This window comes from Geotrypetes seraphini, chromosome 4, assembly GCF_902459505.1.
Source record: "Geotrypetes seraphini chromosome 4, aGeoSer1.1, whole genome shotgun sequence".
Classification (NCBI taxonomy): Eukaryota; Metazoa; Chordata; class Amphibia; order Gymnophiona; family Dermophiidae; genus Geotrypetes; species Geotrypetes seraphini.
In genome coordinates, this window is record NC_047087.1 from 13,276,451 (window position 1) to 13,295,811 (window position 19,361).

At 43.2% G+C, this 19,361-nt stretch overlaps 1 protein-coding gene and 1 non-coding gene across 2 annotated transcripts in view; one reads left to right on the top strand and one right to left on the bottom strand.

Annotated features, from left to right (window-relative positions):
- MAP1LC3B (microtubule associated protein 1 light chain 3 beta) overlaps positions 1-12,411 on the bottom strand; it is a 51,982-nt gene extending 39,571 nt beyond the window's left edge. The window contains exons 1-2 of the mRNA XM_033942186.1: positions 12,157-12,411; positions 1,305-1,360 (exon numbers count right to left, since the gene is read on the bottom strand). Coding sequence (XP_033798077.1) covers positions 1,305-1,360; positions 12,157-12,196 — 96 coding nt within the window. The 5' untranslated portion in view covers positions 12,197-12,411. The remainder of the gene's footprint in view (positions 1-1,304; positions 1,361-12,156) is intronic.
- Positions 12,412-18,554: 6,143 nt separating this feature from the next.
- On the top strand, positions 18,555-18,627 carry TRNAM-CAU. The gene has a single exon. It is a non-coding gene; the product is annotated as a tRNA-Met (tRNA).
- Positions 18,628-19,361: the final 734 nt, after the last annotated feature.

Genomic DNA, 19,361 nt, shown 5'->3' on the forward strand with positions numbered 1-19,361 from the left:
TCCCTGTGCAGAAGCAGCATTTCCCGCCCTTCCCTGTGCAACAGCAGCATTTCCTGGCCTTCCCTGCCAAGAAACAGCATCCCCCCCCATCACACACTTCCCTGTGCAGAAGCAGCATTTCCCACCCTTCTCTGTGCAACAGCAGCATTTCCTGGCCTTCCCTGCCAAGAAACAGCATATCCCCCATCACACACTTCCCTGTGCAGAAGAGCATTTCCCACCCTTCCCTGTGCAACAGCAGCATTTCCTGGCCTTCCCTGTCCAGAAACAGCATTTCCCCCCACACACACACACTTCCCTGTGCAGAAGCAGCATTTCCCACTCTTCCCTGTGCAACAGCAGCATTTCCCACCCTTCCCTGTGCAGAAGCAGCATTTCCCGCCGCCCCCTTTCCAGCCGCCACATTTAAATTGTGAGAAAAGCGCTGCACCGCGCTACAGCTGGCTTCGGCGTCTTCTATCCACTGCGGCCAACCCTAGCGGTAACAGGAAGTAGTCAGAGAGGGCGGGCCGTAATGGACAGAAGACGGCAAAGCCAGCGTTAGCGCGGTGCAGTGCTTTTCTCAATTTAAATGCCGGTGAGCCGGCGAGAAGGAGGAGGCTTTGGCGGTGGTGGTTTTGGCGGTGAGTGAGGGCGGGAGGGGGCAGTTCGCCAGCTGGGCTTTCCCGATCTGGCCACCACATACGCACTCTGACCACGGACCTACGGATCACAGATCAGGGATCACAGATCACGCAGGTCTGAGTGCGCATGCGCGGCTAGTGTTTTATTATATAGGATATAAATAATATATACAAGAATAAGTCAAATTTATACAGTATATTTAAATCTGGGCTAATGAAGAAGCTTAGCAATGGAAGCTCAAGATACAATGCTATCATCCTGAGTATCGCTTCTGAAACCTGAAAAGGGAAAAAGAGAATGAGGGGTTTATATAAACTGATTTGAGAATTCTCTTTAAGTATTGTGATTAATGTATGCTATTGGACTAAGTTGAAAAAGATAGTGACTCCTGTATACAGTATTTAAGGGATAAAATCACTGCTGAGCATAGCTGGATTATTTGTACGATCATATTACAAGTCTTTAGGTGAAGAAAGCTGAGGCATGGTCCCTTCTTCCATCTCCAGTGTGTCTGCCGTTAGAAGTAAAATGGAGGGCTGCCTGGGTCCTGTTTCAGGATTTTTTTGCCACCCGAAATTTCTGGCCTCTCTGCTATTTTTCTGATGCAAAGAAAAGCTCACATACACTCTGTTCCTTTAGAGGAGAAAAAATAAGTCAATAATGAGCTAAACTTGACTTACTGGTATTTTGGTCGGGTGTTGCTCTCGAATAAGACGCACATCCTCGACTCGCTGCTCTGCAAGAGAACGTTGGAGAGATCTATTCAACAGCCGTACATATATAACATCCTAAAACCAGGATACCTCTTTAAGGAAGTGTCTCCAAATGACTACAGATGATGCCCGCTTCCTCCCATCAGGTTTTCCTGCATTATTATTGGTAAGGTGCACTGCATGCTGTGTTTTGTTTTGGAGTGGGCAAGTATCATACACTCGAGTCACATCCCTTCATAGCTGCCACCTCCCCATGGGGTCTTTATTAGATTATTTTTGTATTTATTAGGACTTGCTTAGTTTGTAATCTGTTTTTTATTAAGGCATCCAAGAAATTTGCAACAAACCAGCAAGGAAAATGAAATATAGTACTGTAAAAATCACAGATACCCATAAAACTACCCCTCTCCCCCCTCTAATAAACAAAGAGCCAACCCCCAGCTAAAATATGCTGTTGGAACTCGTTAAAGAACAAAATCAGCAAACAATTAAAGTACACAGTAGCACAACAGCTGGAGCTGGGTAAACAAGTAAATCTGAAGCCTTACAAATACTTCTAGGGCAAAAAAAAAAGAGTGCCACCCCTCCCCCCCATTACCCCAAACCCTCCCAAATCTAATCATAACTCTAAAGGTAAGAGAATCCTAAACCAATACAGATCCAGAGCCCCTGGAAATAATATATCCTTCAACCTCCCCCACCCCCTGTCTCTTCCTTCCCCCACTCCCGTATCCCACGAATACTAGTACAACCTATTCAAAATAAAACTATGCCCTCGCGGATGTAAAGAAGTTAAATAAGAGATTATTTATTTCCTTGTTTAAGAAATTCACCCAAAGCAAAGCAGCATATTAGACAAGCAGGAGTGGAATATATAGACCAGTGGTCTCAAACGCAAATCCTTGTAGGTACTTGGAGGCCCTCAGAAAAAGAGTTCATGTCTTATTAAAGAAATGACAAAAACTCTTGATAGTTTCTAAGTCTTTCCTTTTGGCTAAGTCTTAATCATAATATTGTCACTTATAGCTAAAGAGACATTTGATCAAGAAACTGTTTTATTTGACTTTTGTGATTATGATAAACATACAGAGGGCCTCAAAATAGGACCTGGCGGGCCACGAGCTTGAGACCACTGATACAGACAGAGAAGACAAAATAACAGTCAATTAGAGAGACAAGCCTCATGTGCTCAATAACACAATCTGCCTCCCTCACCAAGCTCCATGCCAAAGAAAGCAATTTTTTTTTAAAAAAAAATATGTTTTATTGAATTTTCAATAACCAAACTACCAACCAACAGAATTGTATAGGTGTACAAGAAAAACAGAATGGATTCCAGTTACAGCACAAATTCACCCTAAACAAGTTCCGTCCCCAACCCTCCCATCCCGCCCACCCTCCCTCAACCCCAATACCCCACAGAGTAATACACATATCCAACATCCAATCCGGTGCAATTCCTACAAATAATTCTAAGCATTCAGTATGTGACTTCGAGCTCTAGGCGTTAAGGTGTCCCAAAAAGGTGTCCAACGAGTACAAAATGACCGTCCCGGTTCAGTGTCCAAGGATAAAAAACAAAAGCCTCTCCATGGAAGTCTGGTGTATCATTAGCGTACATCAACGCGATAGCATCGGAGAGTCTGCAGTAATCCAGCAATGCAAAATCGCCTTTTTTCCCAACAGTACTGCTGTAGACAAGAAGCTGCGAAATCCCTTAGGCGCTGATAGAGGGACACAGTCCAGAGAAAATAGCATTATCGGAGTTAGGGTAAAGTTATAATTCTACATAGCTTGGATATGCACATTAAGCCAATGCCAAAAGTTTGTAATCTTGATGCAAGACCAAAATTGGTGACCCAACGTGGATGGTGAGTAATGGCATTTAAGACATTGGTCAGACGCACACATTTTAGCATGAAATTGGTAAGAAGTGGACCTGTATAGCCTATGCAGGAATTTGTAATTAAGTTCAAACAAAAGTACGTTGAGGGTCACTCAGGCCGCTCGGTGTGTCCCCCTGCGGATCATGGAAGCAGTCACCTCACAAGGAAAGTCCTGGGTCCACCTTAAGGCGATGGAGTCATAAGAGGGCTCGCCCAGTTGTTCTTGGAGATGGCGATAATGAAAGCGCAACGGGATCATTACCTGAGCCGATAGACTCAATGCCTCTGAAAGGGACTCCATGCATCGATCGGTGAGAGATGTACTCGGCAAGGAGGTCACATATGAAGAAAGTTGCAGATACAAAAGCCAGTCAGTGGACCTCCAACCATGGTCGCGTTGAAGTTCCTCGAATGTTTTCAAGGATCCCGAGGAGTGAACCAGTTGAAACAGATATTGATTAGATAGCCCATATCCCAGAGGGCTCCGGGTCCAGTCCCGCTTTAAATGCTCCATTACCCCTCAATGGTAAGTAAGGAGTCACCTGGTACGAAATCCGAAGTTGGAGGCACAGTGCCTTCCAGAGACGTCTCAAAGGCATGAGGAAAAGGTCCCGTGCAGTTGAAGTCCTCTTCAGTAAAGTAGGAGCATGAAGCAAGTAACTAAATTGATAAGGAGCACAAAGAAAGAGCTCCGGAGCAGTAGCAGAAAAATGTCCAGTATCTCGAAACCACTCATTCAAGTGTCTCATCTGACACGCCCAAGACAACAACCTAAGGCTGCGGAGACCAAAACCGCCTCGGTCCCGAGGGCGGGCCAGGTGAGACAGGGACAAACGAGCCCTCCTCCCATTCTACAAAAACTTTTGCAGACTCTTCCCAAGCAGTTTATCGTGACGGGCAGACAGCAATACAGGGATCATTTGAAATACATAAAGCCACTGGGGCACCAACACCATATTATACAATGCTATTTTACCTGATAAAGGAAAGACCTGCCAGTTCTCCAGTCTGTGCACCGTTGTTACAATCAGGGGATCAATGTTAAGGGAATACAAGCAGGCAGGATCTGGGGAAATCATTATACCCAAGTATGTTATGTGACCGGTCGCCCATACTAGCGGGAAAGCACCCTGCCATTGTGTTCGCACCTCCGGGGTTAAGGGCAAAACCAATGATTTGGATTTGTTCAGCTTCATACCCGAATACATACTAAATTCGTCCAGTAGGTCTAAGGCCCTTGGAAGAGAGGTATTAGGGGACCCCAAAGTAAGTAAGAGATCATCAGCATAAGCCAGTACTCGTAGTTGGGAAACCCCCTCCAGAAGATCTTGCAACACATCATTCCGCAAAATGGTGCGCAGTAAGGGATCCAAATATAGTAAGAAAAGCAAGGGGGAAAGTGGGCTGCCCTGACGTGTTCCACGCGCTATACTAAATATGGAGGTGCGGGTACCATTTATCAAGATACTAGCCAGATCTAATGTCTATACCACTCAAAACGTCAATCCAAATTGGGCAGTGATCTGACACCGAAAGGGGTCCCACCTCTGAGGAGCGAATTTTAGGGAAAAAAATCAGATGTCAATATGTAATCTATGCGAGAGAACGTATGATGGGCCCGCGACTGATGTGTATAATCTCGTTCCGTGGGATGCTTTACTCGCCACGGGTCAATCAAATCTAAAGTATCACACAAAGGACCACAGGATTGGGAGGGCCCCAGGCCCGTTCTATCCATGGGTGGGTCCAGCACCTGGTTAAGGTCACCCATCAATATCAGGGGAGTAGCAGGATTACGCACTCCCACTCCCGCAAAGAAAGCAATTTTAAGTCACTCCAATGACATAAGTAGGAAACCATATTGTAATGACAGGATTATAGTGTGATGGAACAATTGAATGCTGGTTCACTAAGCTAAAGCTTTTTCCTATGAAGGCTGTATGGGCAGAAACCTTGTTAAACAGGACATATTACTACCTAATGCTATTTGAATGGAGTCAAGGATGATGTACTAAAAGAATCTCTACTTTGGTTCCAGCAAATTACCAGAAAGCCACAGGACACTTCAAGAAAAAATGGTTAAACCCTGGAGACCAGACTGATTTGCATACATATTTCTCTCTTGCATACTCTGAATATTCAGAAAATTCAACTGGCTGAGGCCCCCCCAGGACAGGTTTGGAAACCACTGGTTTTAAACCATTATTGCATGCTCTTTGTCATTAACAAGTTGGACTACTCTCTCCTGGCAGGGGTCCCCTTAAACAGTTAAAAACATTTACAACTTTTTCAAAATATACCTGTTAAACGATTTTATGATGCCAAATGGTCACATCCCATAGCAGATGGGAAGGTTCTCTGTTAGGGCAGCTTTACAGGTTTAAGATGATAACATTTTAGACAGCCATCATGTTTCTCTCATGGGATCTCTTACGGAGAAGAGGAGATAGTTGATTCTGCAGATGGGCAGACTGCATGAGTCATTTGGCCTTTATCTGCCATCATGTTTCTATGTTACTAAAGTTCTATGACCTCACAATGCAGGTGTAAAGAGCCTTAGCCAATAGGGAGAGGAGGAGATAGTGGATCCTCTGGATGAGCCATTTGGCCTTTATCTGCCATCAGGTTTCTATGTTTCTATAACTATAAAGCTCTATGACATCACAATGCAGGTGTAAAGAGCCTTAGCCAATGGGGAGAGGAGGAGATAGTGGATCCTCTGGATGAGCCATTTGGCCTTTATCTGCCATCATGTTTCTATGTTACTCGGAGATTCCAACATATCAGTCTTCCATTTTTTTTTACCTTAACAGCTCAAGGTCTGCAATCTTGTAAGGCTAACCATATAGTCATTCCTTCAGTTACCTGCTAAGGCTGGACTCCTCATCTGCTACTGCTTTTAGGGCCATTTTTACAAAGCCACTGTAACGATCTTTCTGCAGTAGATGTACTGAAGCCCATAGGAATTGAATGGGCTTCAGTGCCTTTACCATGGCAGCATCCCTTCCTTGACTTTGAAAAGGGGCTCTTAGTTCCTTGGCACGCTCACTTGGAACTCACTGCCCTTAGGTCTTCATTTAGAGAGGAAATTCACAGCCAGAGAGAAAAGCTGACTTTTTAATCAAGCCTTTGCACTAGTAGGATGGCCTTTCTAACCCCTCCAGACAGCCTGGTCTTATAGTTGAATTTCCATCTCATTTTTCACTTATCCTCATTTTACACTCTACAGTTGTATAGCACAAAATAAAATAATAAATCTAGTAAGACAAAAACACGTTGGTTTGGGTTTTTTCTAGTTTCCAGGTACGAAATTATTGGTTCTGTACACTGCTCTGTAACCAATTCGGATAAAATAAATGTTCCTAAAAGCTGCCTTGTGCTACCCTAACAGAGAATCTTTACAGTACCAAGGACACAATATTCAAAAATTATCATCCAGAAAATGGCAGATAATTTCCTTAATATCTTTACAGCCTGCCTCCACACTATCTGATAAGGTCAGGACCGTGCGCAGGACAGTTGCGACTTATCCAAAGAGGGGCACCATTGGCAGTGTTTAAACACTGACCGTCAAATTAAAATATTGACCTGTGCGTGTTCATCACCGGAAGAGGTCATGTCCAGCATACCCTGGCTTGGGGTGAAGTTCATCCAGGTCACAGTGTGCACAAAATTAACCCATTTGGAGACAATACCCAGAAGAGAAGGTCTTAGGGGTACAAACACCTGTCTTTTCTACTATATAGAATCTAAGTAGTAGGAGAAAAAAAAGGAACTTATTCTCAGAGGTTGCATCACACTGCATATTTTCTCCCCCCAACTGTAATCAGGCCATTAGGTCTTTTCTGGATGTCATGTCACTTTCCAAGCTCTTGTTCTATCTCCTGACATGTGAATGGGCAAGTCACGTGGTCCCCCCCATTGCCCAGGTACATTAGATAGATTGGGAAAGACAGGGCAAAATGCTTGAGTACCTGAATTCAAGTAAACTGTTCAGAGCGAGAGAGAGAGAAAAGGTCCCCACCACGTCCCATATTCTAAATCGGTAGTAGACCCGAGTGAGTGTCTCTATGCAGGGATTGGACCAGATTACCACTTGTACTTTCCTCTTTTAATCTACTCATATCTTGTGATGCTAAAAAGTTCAGTGTCCATCAACCCCACAGATAAGAACATAAGAATAGCCTCACTGGGTCAGACCAATGGTCCATCAAGCACAGTAGCCCGCTCCCACAGTGGCCAATCCAGGTCACCAGTACCTGGCCAAAACCCAAGGTGTAGCAATATTCCATTCTACTGCCACAGGGCAAGCAGTGGCTACCCCTGTGTCTTTCTCAATAACAGACTTTTCCTCCAGGAACTTGTCCAAACCTTTCTTGAAATCAGCTACGCTATCCGCTCTTACCACATCCTTCTTGCAACGCGTTCCAGAGCTTAACTATTCTCTAAGTGAAAAAAATTTCCTCCAATTGGTTTTAAAAGTATTTCCCTGTAACTTCGAGTGTCCCCTAGTCTTTGTAATGTTTGATGGAGTGAAAAATCGATCCACTTGTACCCGTTCTACTCCACTCAGGATTTTACTTCAATCATATCTCTCCTCAGCCGTCTCTTTTCCAAGCTGAACAGCCCTAACAGTTTTAGTCTTTCCTCATACGAAAGGAGTTCCAACCCCTTTATCATCTTGGTTGCTCTTCTTTGAACCTTTTTTAGCGCCACTATATCTTTCTTTGAGATAAGGAGACCAGAACTGAACGCAATACTCCAGATAATGTCATAGCAACAAAACAACAAAAGAACCAAAGGTCCAACTTCGTCTGCAGTGAAAAAACAGACCAGAGCAAACAAACCAAAACTGCAGACTTGTACACGGTGCAGGCAAATTTATTAATAAATCTTAACTAAAAACCTTTTACCAGACAGGGGACCCAACACGGTCCGTGTTTCGGACAACCTTCATCAGGGGTCCATGGTAATAAAGATAAAAAGAAATATATCACAAAAAGAAGCCTGGAAAAATAGCGTTTGGTAGCACACCAGTGAATCTCTGAAATGCACTACAAGTTCGTCACAGTAAAAAAGATAATGTCATACCATGCAGCGATACAGGGGCATTATAACATTCTTAAGTCTTGTTATCCATCCCTTTTTTAATAATTCCTAGCATCCTATTTGCTTTTTTGGCCGCCGCTGCACATTGGGCAGAAGATTTCATCATATTGCCTATGACGACACCCAGATCCTTTTCTTGGGCGCTAATCCCCAAGGAGGGCCCTAGCATCCGGTAACTGTGATTCAGGTTATTCTTCCCAATGTGCTTCACTTTGCATTTGTCCACATTAAATTTCATCTGCCATTTGGATACCCAGTCTTCCAATTTCCTAAGGTCCGCCTGCAATTTTTCACAATCCGCACGCGTTTTAACAATTTTGAACAGTTTAATGTCATCTGCAAATTTAATCACCTCACTCGTTCCAATTTCCAGATCATTTATAAATAAGTTAAATAGTACCACTCCCAGTACAGACCCCTGCAGCACTCCAAATCAAACCTTGATGTGAACATCTAGTCAGAATCTATTCGCCTCCGCAGGCTAGTCTGTGTGTCCAAGTCAGCCATTTAGCTGAGTGCCAACACCGACGCTGGTTTGGGAAGACTATGGCAATCACTGACGTGGATGGCCTGAGCAGAAATTGTGTGTGTGTTGCAAAAGCTGCACAAGACAGGAATAAAAGAGCTTAGCTGGAGGCAGTCAGGTCTCCAAGGCTCCTCTGCATTAAAGCTTCCGTGGCTTTGGGTAGGGCTCTCTAAGGAGGAGATAATGGAAGAGTGAAATTTGATTCCCAGGAGCAGAAATAAAAACCAAAACCCTCTTCAGTTTCTGAGCTCAGCCCTACCTTGTAGGAATAGTTTTTTTAAAGGATTTTTGTAAGATGCAGAGCAATTGTTTCTTGAATGGAAAGCCAGAAATTCTCTACAGTTTGGCTATTCCTGATTTAATCTGTACAATCAGGCTCCTGCTACACCTCATCCCTTGGGGACTATGTTATTTTATAAAAGTGTTCTCCTAGGCTCAGCTCCTCCTTCGTCCATCTTTCTGCTGGATTATCTTCTGCGCAGAGCTGTGTAAGCTTCTGATATCCTGTGTAACACAAACCGAATACTTAGTGCTGAAGCCCAGACAGGGCCCAGCATTAAATATCCAGAAGTAACACTGGCTGAATATCAAGGGGACTTAAAAATATCAGATACCAGGAATGGCCTAATGGTTGCATCAAGCTGGGAACCAGGAAAGCCAGACTTGAAATCCCACACTGCTCCTTGTGACCTCGGGGAAATCACTTAACCCGCCACTGCCTTAAATTGTGACCCTTCCAGGGACAGAAAAATACCTACTGTACACCATTTCAATCGCTTTAAGAAATAAAACACAAAATCAAAAACAAGCTAACTTTATCTGTAAATAAAACAAACTTTTCTAAAGCTACAGGTCAAGCCTCTATGCTGGAGGCTGGGATATAGCTTAAGCACTGTGGACAGCATCAACTAGGAAGACTGCACAGGCCAATCGGTGTTTTTCATCATCATCTACTATGTTTTGTTGACATATACAGCACTGGTTCCCAAACCTGACTGCCAGTCAAGGTATCAGGATATCCCTGACTATGCATGAGTTTATTATAGGCAAGTTAGATAATAGGGATGTGTGGAGCAGGGGTTAGAGCTACAACCTCAGCATCCTGAGGTTGGGGGTTCAAATCCCTCGCTGTTCCTTGTGACCCTGGGCAGGTCACTTGATCCCCCCATTGCCCCAGGTACACTAGATAGAGTTTGAGCCCACCGGGACAGATAGGGAAATATGATAAAGTACCTGAATGTAAACCACTCAGGATATAAGTGGTATATATAGATAGATAGATAAATAAAATCTGGCTGGTCGATGGTTCCCCTGGACTGGTTTGAGAACCACTGCTGTACAGTACCCCAGAAAATTCTGATTCCAGCATGCAGACCATACAAGACTGTGGTTGTAGGTCTTCAAGCCATGTGCACACAATCACTGTGGGAAATTAAAGGGAAAAGACAAGTGTGGGAGATACTAAATTCCCAAACATGTGCAAGCATTACAGATGAGGACACCTGATCTGGCATCATAAACAATCTGGAAATGACATGGCTTGAACCCAATGCTTCCTTAATGCATTTTTGAGAGGCTGATCTATAATTATGTCAATATAACCATTGTCAACATTCAGCTAATTATGATGACAATGCATTCTTATTGGAAGAGTCGTTGCAGAGGGTGGAGTATTACAACTTTTGGGATAGCACTTGAGACTTCAGGAAGTCAAACTAGTGCCTTTCAGATTAAAACAACAAGACAGACAAGTTAGTCATAAATATCACAAGACCTGGTCATCTATGGCTAAGGTAAAACTATGCAGGGAAGTCTTGCATTTCAAAGGCTGGGATTCTGGATGGCTCATGCTGTACAATGTCCTGAGTTTGACTCCCAAGCTCAGTTTCTGCACCCTGTGCCAGTAAGAAATGTGTGGGATCAGTGCTCAGAGCTCTGGTGGGAGTAAACCAGAGGGGGAGACTTTGTTGTTGCTCAACAGTAACACCTAATGGCCTAAGTTAGGAAGCTATAGTTTGTGGCCCACGGCTGTCACTAAGCAGTTGCAATCACTAAGCAGAATTAAGAGATTGATCTATAAAATAAGGGGGAATCCCAGATATTTCGCAACAAATATTCATGAAGGCAAAGTCCATCTCAGAGGGAATAGAAATCTGCTGAGTAAAATAGAAAAACCCCACCTCTTCAAATTTCATTTTTGCTCAATATGAGTATGCAAACTGCAAAGGAATAAGACTTTCTCTCCCAGGGCCTTGATGTATATTATTAAAAATAAGCATAATGCAATCACAAGACCCCCCCCCCCCCAAACCAAAAAGAATGACTAATTTTAATTCAGTATCCACAAACTATAAATATTCTCCCCTTTAGTACTGTATCTAAAAGGAAAAATCTTTAGGGCATCTTGCCAAGCAAGCAGGGCATGTTTGTGTCCGAAAACCCTGAATTGGCCCATAGTGCATTACTGCTGGTGTATTTGTTTTGTCTAGTTCCATTTTACAGGAAAGTGGCTCGGCAAAGGGTAATCTGGAAATGCTGCATACTGATTCATCGCCAGTCAGCCCCTTAAAGACCCCCCCCCCCCAAACGCAAGGGAAAAGGCAAAGGAGAGTGGGAATTTCTCAGAGGAGCCTCCCTCCCTCCCTCCGGAAAGCTGCAGTGAGGGAAGACAAAAGCCAGGACATGATGCCAGAAAAAGATGACCACCTTTTTTTTTTTTTTTTTTGAGGCGCAGGGGGTGAAACCCATCGCTACAGCAGTGGGCATACACCGTATGGAGCCAGGGAAGACCCCTGCCACTCGCCAATCCCCTTTCAATGCACTCTCTTATTTCTCAGTCCTCGCCCCTCCCTCCCCCCCCCCCCCAAATCTTCCAGTTCCAGTTTGTGTCAACACTGCACTCTTATCCCAACAATTGGCTGACACCATTCAGCAAGCTAATATTTCTGCCCCTTAAAAAGAAGGGGGGGTAGGTGGGGGGGTCCTCTCAGCTAACAGGCTCTGCTGAGGAACAGGAAGGTAGAAAACCTTATTTCCTTCAGGTGTCCCTATGCAGCAGAGTAATAATAGTAATGAATGTCAGCAACCCCCCCCCCCCCAGGAAGGTTTCTAGCAACAATTCGCTTCGCCCTCGACTGGGGGGGGGGGACCAGCCCCCACCAAACTACTTTTGATGAGAACAACTCGAAATTCCTTTCACTTGAAAGAGCCTCCAACGCCCCTCCCCAGGAGAAACGACGCGGAGGGTGGGGGGGTGTCAAGGCCCGGCTTTGGGCTCCCCCTCCGAGGGGTCGCTTACCCAGCGTCCTCCTCTGCTTGAAGCTCTTCTCCGAGGGCATGGCGGCGGCACGGGCGCTCTCTCGTAGGACACGGCGAGGACGACAACAGCAGCGCCCGCCGCCCGTCTGAGGCTCGGCCAGCGACGAGACAACGGTCAGCTGACCCGCCGACGTCACGCGTCGCGTCAGAAGGGACGCCCGGCGCCCGCCGCGGCGTCGAGGGACGTGCGCGCGCGCGAGGGCGAGGTCACGTGGTAGCCGGGAAGGGGCGTCCGTTGGACGCGTTCTTGACGTTGACCGTTTAGCCTTTTGCGTTGCAACCTGTAAGATTGCTATGAAATACGGCGTTGGGATGTGGCTGCAAAGTGGACAACACTAATCTTTGCTTCTGTTCATCCTAGCAATTGATAGGTTTTCAACCCTTTTTTATAATTTATAACATTTTATTGAAGAAATACAATAAATACATAATAATATAATACAGTGAAATAGTCATTGCATTTAAATTTACCATATTAATTTCTAATAAATGTTCATCATTCCTTCAAAATACATTTTTCAAATTACCTAATGCATCTCTCAATATATTCCCTCAATTTCCAACCCCCCTTATCCTCTACCCCCTTTGTTTTAATATTATTACATTATAATAAATGAATTAAACAGAAATACAGTTCAAGTAATTTAACACATATTAAATCATTCTTCCTATTTCTTCCCTACCCTAGAATAAAAGATGACATTTACATAGCTTTAATATAAAGTATTACGAATCATACTTCTTGCTTTCAAGGATAATTTTTGTATATAAGGGTCCCACATTTTTAAAAATAAATGTGTTCTTCTAGGAAATTTACGAACCTCCCAAACCTCAAATAAAATTAAACGATAGAATTGATTCCTCCAATGCCAATAACTAGGAGGATCTTTCTGTAACCAATATTGTCAACCCTTTTTTTTTAACTGGGTAAATCACCTGACATGTATGATTTGACAACCTTATGTAGAATGTATAATTCTTTGTAACATATTTAATTTATAACATTTTATTGAAGGAAATATAATCTAATACAAATAGTTTTTCATTTCAAATAGATTCACAATTATGATATTTCCATACGTATCTCTATCATTCCTCCAAAATATATTTCCTTATGACCCACATCAACCCCCCTACTCCCCCCACCTCCCTTCCCCTTATTCACATTGTATTTAAGTAATTAATCAAATTATAATAAATTATGAAATAAACATACATACTTCTATCATTCCTTCAATATACATTTCTATATGACCTATTCCATCCTACCCCTGCACTCCCCCCCCAGTTCTCCCCCCTTGAATGGAAGATGACACATATTACCAGTTATTGTGATGCTAAAAATGTTTCCAAAGTTTCAATGTTAAATATTAATAATCATACTTCTTGCTCTAGAGGAAAGATTTTGAATATATGGATCCCAAATTTTCAAAAATTAAACGATGGAGTTGATTTTTTCAATGCCAAAAACTAGGAGGATCTTTCTGTAACCAATTTTGCAAAATACATTTGTGACTAATCATGCAAGCCTTTTGAAATAAAATGCATCTACTTTGTCCATATACCCCACAAGCAGCAGCTAGATATAATAGGATGGCAGACCAGAAAGAGTACATTGCCACAATGCATGAGATAGCGTATTCGGAGCTTTCTCACATTTAATACAAATGGGAGAATTAACTAATGCTGCATGGCTTGTAACATATTTAACTTCATACAAAATTCTATGTAATAGTATGTTGCCTGTAATCTGCCTAGAACTCTAATTAATGAAAATTTAGCGGGATACAAGATTGCATAACATCTGATTTCTCTAGGTAGAAAATGTAGGGTTACCACATTTCCTCTTTAAAAAAACAGAGGACACCTGGTTCTGCCCTGTTCTGCCCCCACGAGTCTCGCATCTGCTTCCCCGAGCTCCAGTCCACGTCTATAAGGCCTCCGTGCGTGCGTTAATGTCGACATGATGACATGATGCTCATGTGCACATGCGTGTGATGTCATCACATCAACGTACGCATATGTACAGAGGCCCTCCGGAAGAACGTTAGGATAAGTGCAATTGAAGCAAATGATGAATATTTATGAGTGAGAACTTTGAACCCAAGCATTTTGTTTGCTGATTTCTGGATATTGGTGCTATTTGATTGCTGCTATACCCAAGTGATGGGTGAACATTTCATGAACGTTTTTTTAAGGGGATTTTATAGGTAATGTATGAACTGGGTGGGCTCTATATGTATGGTGACGTTATATGAGATATGTTTAAGATTACTTAATAAAAGTATTTTATATTTAAATTAATGATTAATGATGAATGTTATGAATAGAGTGTTAAAATAGCTTTTTTTTAATTTAAGGTATATATAATGAATATGCATGAGGCAGATATGATAGAAGTTATAGGCATGCAAATCTGCCTTGTATATATTCATTAGGGCAGTATCTCTCAAACCTATGGCATACTAAACAGAACAAATGTTTTTCACAGCACCTTAAAATTGAAATTATAAAATTGCAAAACCAACAAAAAATTAAATTTGAGTTATTTATGTAACGTTCTGTAAGCTACGTATGTATGAGTAATTGTAATAAGAGTGAAACTAAAGTAAATAGAATAGAATTACTAATCAATGCAATGGATGTGCTTGTTTTTTGAGTGCAAATTAACTCAAAACGCAGCTCGATATTCAACAAGCAAACATACATTTCATCATCCACCATGTGCAATCGTTCTTTTTTTTTTTTTTTTATTTCTGTCGGAGTAGAAAATCTAAGTTTGCAAAGATAAGAAGATCCAAATGGTAACAAAGGCTTGTTTGCTTTGTTGCTCAAGTTAGGATAGCTATTGCATAAAAAAATAAAATTACTTGCCGTTACTTTTCAAGGACCAATCATGTCAAAGAATGATGCTTGTCTGGACGGTTGCATCCTTAAGCACACATTCATAACTTTGACAGACTCTTGCATAAGTGATGTACATGTCATCTAGTGCAGTGGTTCCCAACCCTGTCCTGGAGGACCACCAGGCCAATTGGGTTTTCAGGCTAGCCCTAATTAATATGCACGGAGCAGATTTGCATGCCTGTCACATCCATTATATGCAAATCTCTCTCATGCATATTCATTAGGGGTAACCTGAAAACCCGATTGGCCTGGTGGTCCTCCAGGACAGGGTTGGGAACCACTGATCTAGTGTATACTTATGAAGGGACTTTTCAAAAATAAAGTAAAATTCTGGAATCTCTCGTGGCACACCCGGAATCTCCTCAGGGCACACCACGGTTTGAGATACACTGCATTAGGGATATCTTGAAAAACCCAACTGGCTGGAGTCCCCTAGGACAGATTTAAGAACCGCTGGTCTATTAAAATCAAACATAACAACATTGGAAACTCGGAGGCCCCAATTATCTTGTCATAGAAATCATTCAATTCATTGTATAAATAATTACTTCATGGAGGAAACATGCTAGGCGGTATCACTGACCCATAGCAAATTTCAATCATTGATCATAAAACCTCCAGTGTCCTTAGTAATAATACTGTATGCCACAGAGAAAAGCACAGCCGGTGGTTTAGTAAGCGAGGGAGGCACCCTCTTCTCATTCCTCCCCTCCACCTCTAGTTGAAGTTGTTGTTTGCAGCGGTGACAACATGTTTGTCGCAACCCCATTGGCTCGCCTGCTGACATCACTTCCGTGTGCCGTGCGTAGGAAGTGACATCAGAGGGAGAGCTGACGGGGTCGCAAGGAGCACACTGTTGACTGCCACGAGCAACAACTTCAACAAGAGGCACGGGGGAAGGGGTACACGTGCGTCAGATGGGATTGGGGAAGGAGCGGGGGGCGGAGGGGTGCCTCTCTCCCTCGCTACACCACCGAGCACAGCACTTATCTTTAAGAACATAAGAATTGCCACTGCTGGGTCATACCAGTGGTCTATCCTGCCCAGCAGTCCGCTTCCACAGCGGCCCTTAGGTCAAAGACCAGTGCCCTAATGAGTCTAGCCTTACCTGCGTTTGTTCTGGTTCAGCAGGAACTTGTCTAACTTTGTCTTGAATTCCTAGGAGGCTGTTTTCCCCTATAACAGCCTCCAGAAGAGCATTCCTGTTTTCTACCACTCTCTGAGTGAAGAAGAATTTCCTTATGTTCGTACGGCATCTATCCCCTTTCAACTTTACAGAGTGCCCTCTCGTTCTCTCTACCTTGGAGAGGGTGAACAATCTGTCTTTATCTACTAAATCTATTCCCTTCAGTACCTTGAATGTTTCGATCATGTCCCCTCTCAGTCTCCTCTTTTCAAGGGAGAAGAGGCCTAGTTTCTCTAATCTCTCACTGTACGGCAACTCCTCCAGCCCCTTAATTATTTTAGTCGCTCTTCTCTGGACCCTTTCGAGTAGTACTGTGTCCTTCCTCAAGTACGGCGACCAGTGCTGGACGCAGTATTCCAGGTGGGGGCGAACGGAGTATCTCCGTTTCACCAAAGTGAAAACAATGAAAAACATTTTAAATTTCACTATAGTATATGGGACATGAGAAGCAGTATGTCTCAGCGTGCTCTGCTTGAAATTAAAAGTTCCCCATGCCGAAATAAAAACCTCTGCTCCTAAAGTGTAGGGTTACCAGACGTCTGGGAAAACCCGGACATGTCCTCTTTTTAGAAGACTCTCCAGCGGGTGCCCGGAGGGATTTCTAAAACCTAACAGTTTTTTCGAGTTTTGGAAGTCTCCAACCTCAGGGCCGCGTCTGGAAGGCCTCTACCCATGCCATCATCTGTGCGTGTGCATATGCGATCCGAAGCTTGGGGAGGTTCTTGTGGAGGCAAGGTGAGGGGTGGAACTGGAGGCAGAATGGGTTGGAGCTGGGAGGGGGGAAGGTGGGACCAGGTTTCCTCTTTTTTCATAGAGGAAATCTGGCAACCCCACGAAGGGATCCTATCAGTGACAAACTGAACTGATAGAACTGGGATTTGTTCTCATCACATGTTCCAGCTTAGAGCCTTATCTGGGGCACGCTGGTCCTCTTAGACAACTTGGTGCTCAAACCTTCTGGGGACCACCAGCGAGGAGCCAAGGTTCCTGGAATTTCCTTACGGCAACATCGAGAAGATATTTTTTGGAGATGCTCAGGTCAAGAGGCTGGAACAGGAGGCATAGAAAGCATCATCTTCCCAGATGGGACCTGAATCCAGAAGAATATCAAAATTCATTCCCAAAAGAGCTTGTGGTTCCTGACAGACTCTCTAAGCGGGGACTCCAAGCTGGTGGTTCCTGGATAAGACTCCAAGAAGGGGCATGCTGCTGGTTCCTGATTCTGAGACCTGCTGCTAGGAAGTGGCGTCAAAGGATAAGCTGACACCAACGTGGGCATGCTCTTCTGAGTAGGGACTGTCTATTGTATGAAAAGCGCTGCGTACGCTTTTCAGTGCTATAGAAATAGTAAATAGTAGGAGGAGTGTGAATGGGATGAAGTTTGTGGAGAGTGTGCTGAAGAAGAGAGATAGAAGATGCATAGGGAAGACTGGCTTAGAGAAGGAACATTTTGGGGGGCAGACTTTATTTATAGTTACACAAATGACTGAAAGCACCAGAGCAGCCAGGCTCTCAATATCAGAAGAGGAACCCCCTCAGGACAGCTATATCATCTGAGTTTTTTGCCCGCTAGAAAAATAGTGAAGATCAGTTTTGCCCTGTATTGTACCACTTCCTTTAAAATACATCAAATTATTTATTTATTTTAAAAACTTGTATTCCACTTGAAAACCTAACCAAATCACAATTAAAAACAAAGCAAAAACACATCTGGAAGATTATAGTATAGCCTAAGAAATGTTATCATCTTTTATCTGGATAATTCTGGAGTTAAACCTTTAATTAGAAGCTTGCAAATTTATAAGGGCACTTGGACAAAGCCTGACCACATGTACCTTTCTGGGCTCCATCTTATTGCAGCCACTCCCTATGGTCTTAGTTTAACCTGTTTGTTTGATATGTTTTTTTCCCCTTAATTGTTCCAAAAACCTTTTCTGCCAAGATGCAGTTTCTAGTCCTCAGTATTTAAACTGAGCGCTTTCCTCATAGATACCAACATTTCAAAATGATTGGGGATGCCAAACACAATCACTCTGTCCAAGACTGGGGGTGCTCTGCACCCACTGACAAATAGCAAGTTATACCTACATTATTTATTTTCATAGATTAAAGTTATTCTAAGGTATTGACTTTACAAGTTTTTGAGTCTACTTTTCCTGAAGACATAAGGCTACTTCTCTGTAGCTGTGTTATACAATATGTAGGAAAATAATTTAAACACGTAAAATAGAACCAACTGATCATGTCTCTATTATAAGCAGTTTGTAAGCGCTTTTGCTCTCAGAGCCTCGTTAGCGCAGTAGGTAGCGCGTCAGTCTCATAATCTGAAGGTCGTGAGTTCGATCCTCACACGGGGCACAAAACATTCGTTTTCCCATTTTCAGCTATTGCTCAAGGTAATTAATTTTCGATTGCAATAACTAAATTTAACTTTGAAATATGGGATTGTTACAATTTCTAAGCTTGCTCTGTCTTCAGCAACCTATCTTTGTGCCGTTACAAGAGGGGAGGGGGGAATTGCTGGAGAGACCCTTCCGTGCAGCGTTGTTATGCCTGGCGGAAGGATCTTTTCCAGGCCGGCCCCGTGGAATCTTCGTAGCTCCCCGGAAATCTGCAGCCAGTAAGAGCCGCATCGGCAGCGGCCGCTCTATGGAGAAGGTGCTGCACGTGCCGCCATTGTCTCGTCTTATCAGGCGTTCTAGAACGCAGGACCTCATTGTCTACCTCTGACCAAACAATGTGAACAACGCAGCAGTAAATCCTCTGTATGGACTGGATCGTTAGCGTGCGATGCTTTTCCGTGCGATTCTAAAGGCACAAATCGCTTTTCTGAGCACACGTGTTATTAATTTTTTTAAAATTACAATATAATGAAAGTGTTTCTATAGTATTTGATATTGGTACTATGACATCAGGATGAGATGTTTGTTAGATAATAGATCAGTAGTCTGGGGTTTTAGACTAAATTGTATTGGTTTTTCATATAACTCCCAATTTAAGAAGGTGGATCCAGATTCACAGGACAGGGTTGATCTAGTGCATGCTGGGACTAGTAGTCCTGCTTTGCTTAGTGTCTGCAATAGGGGGGGGGG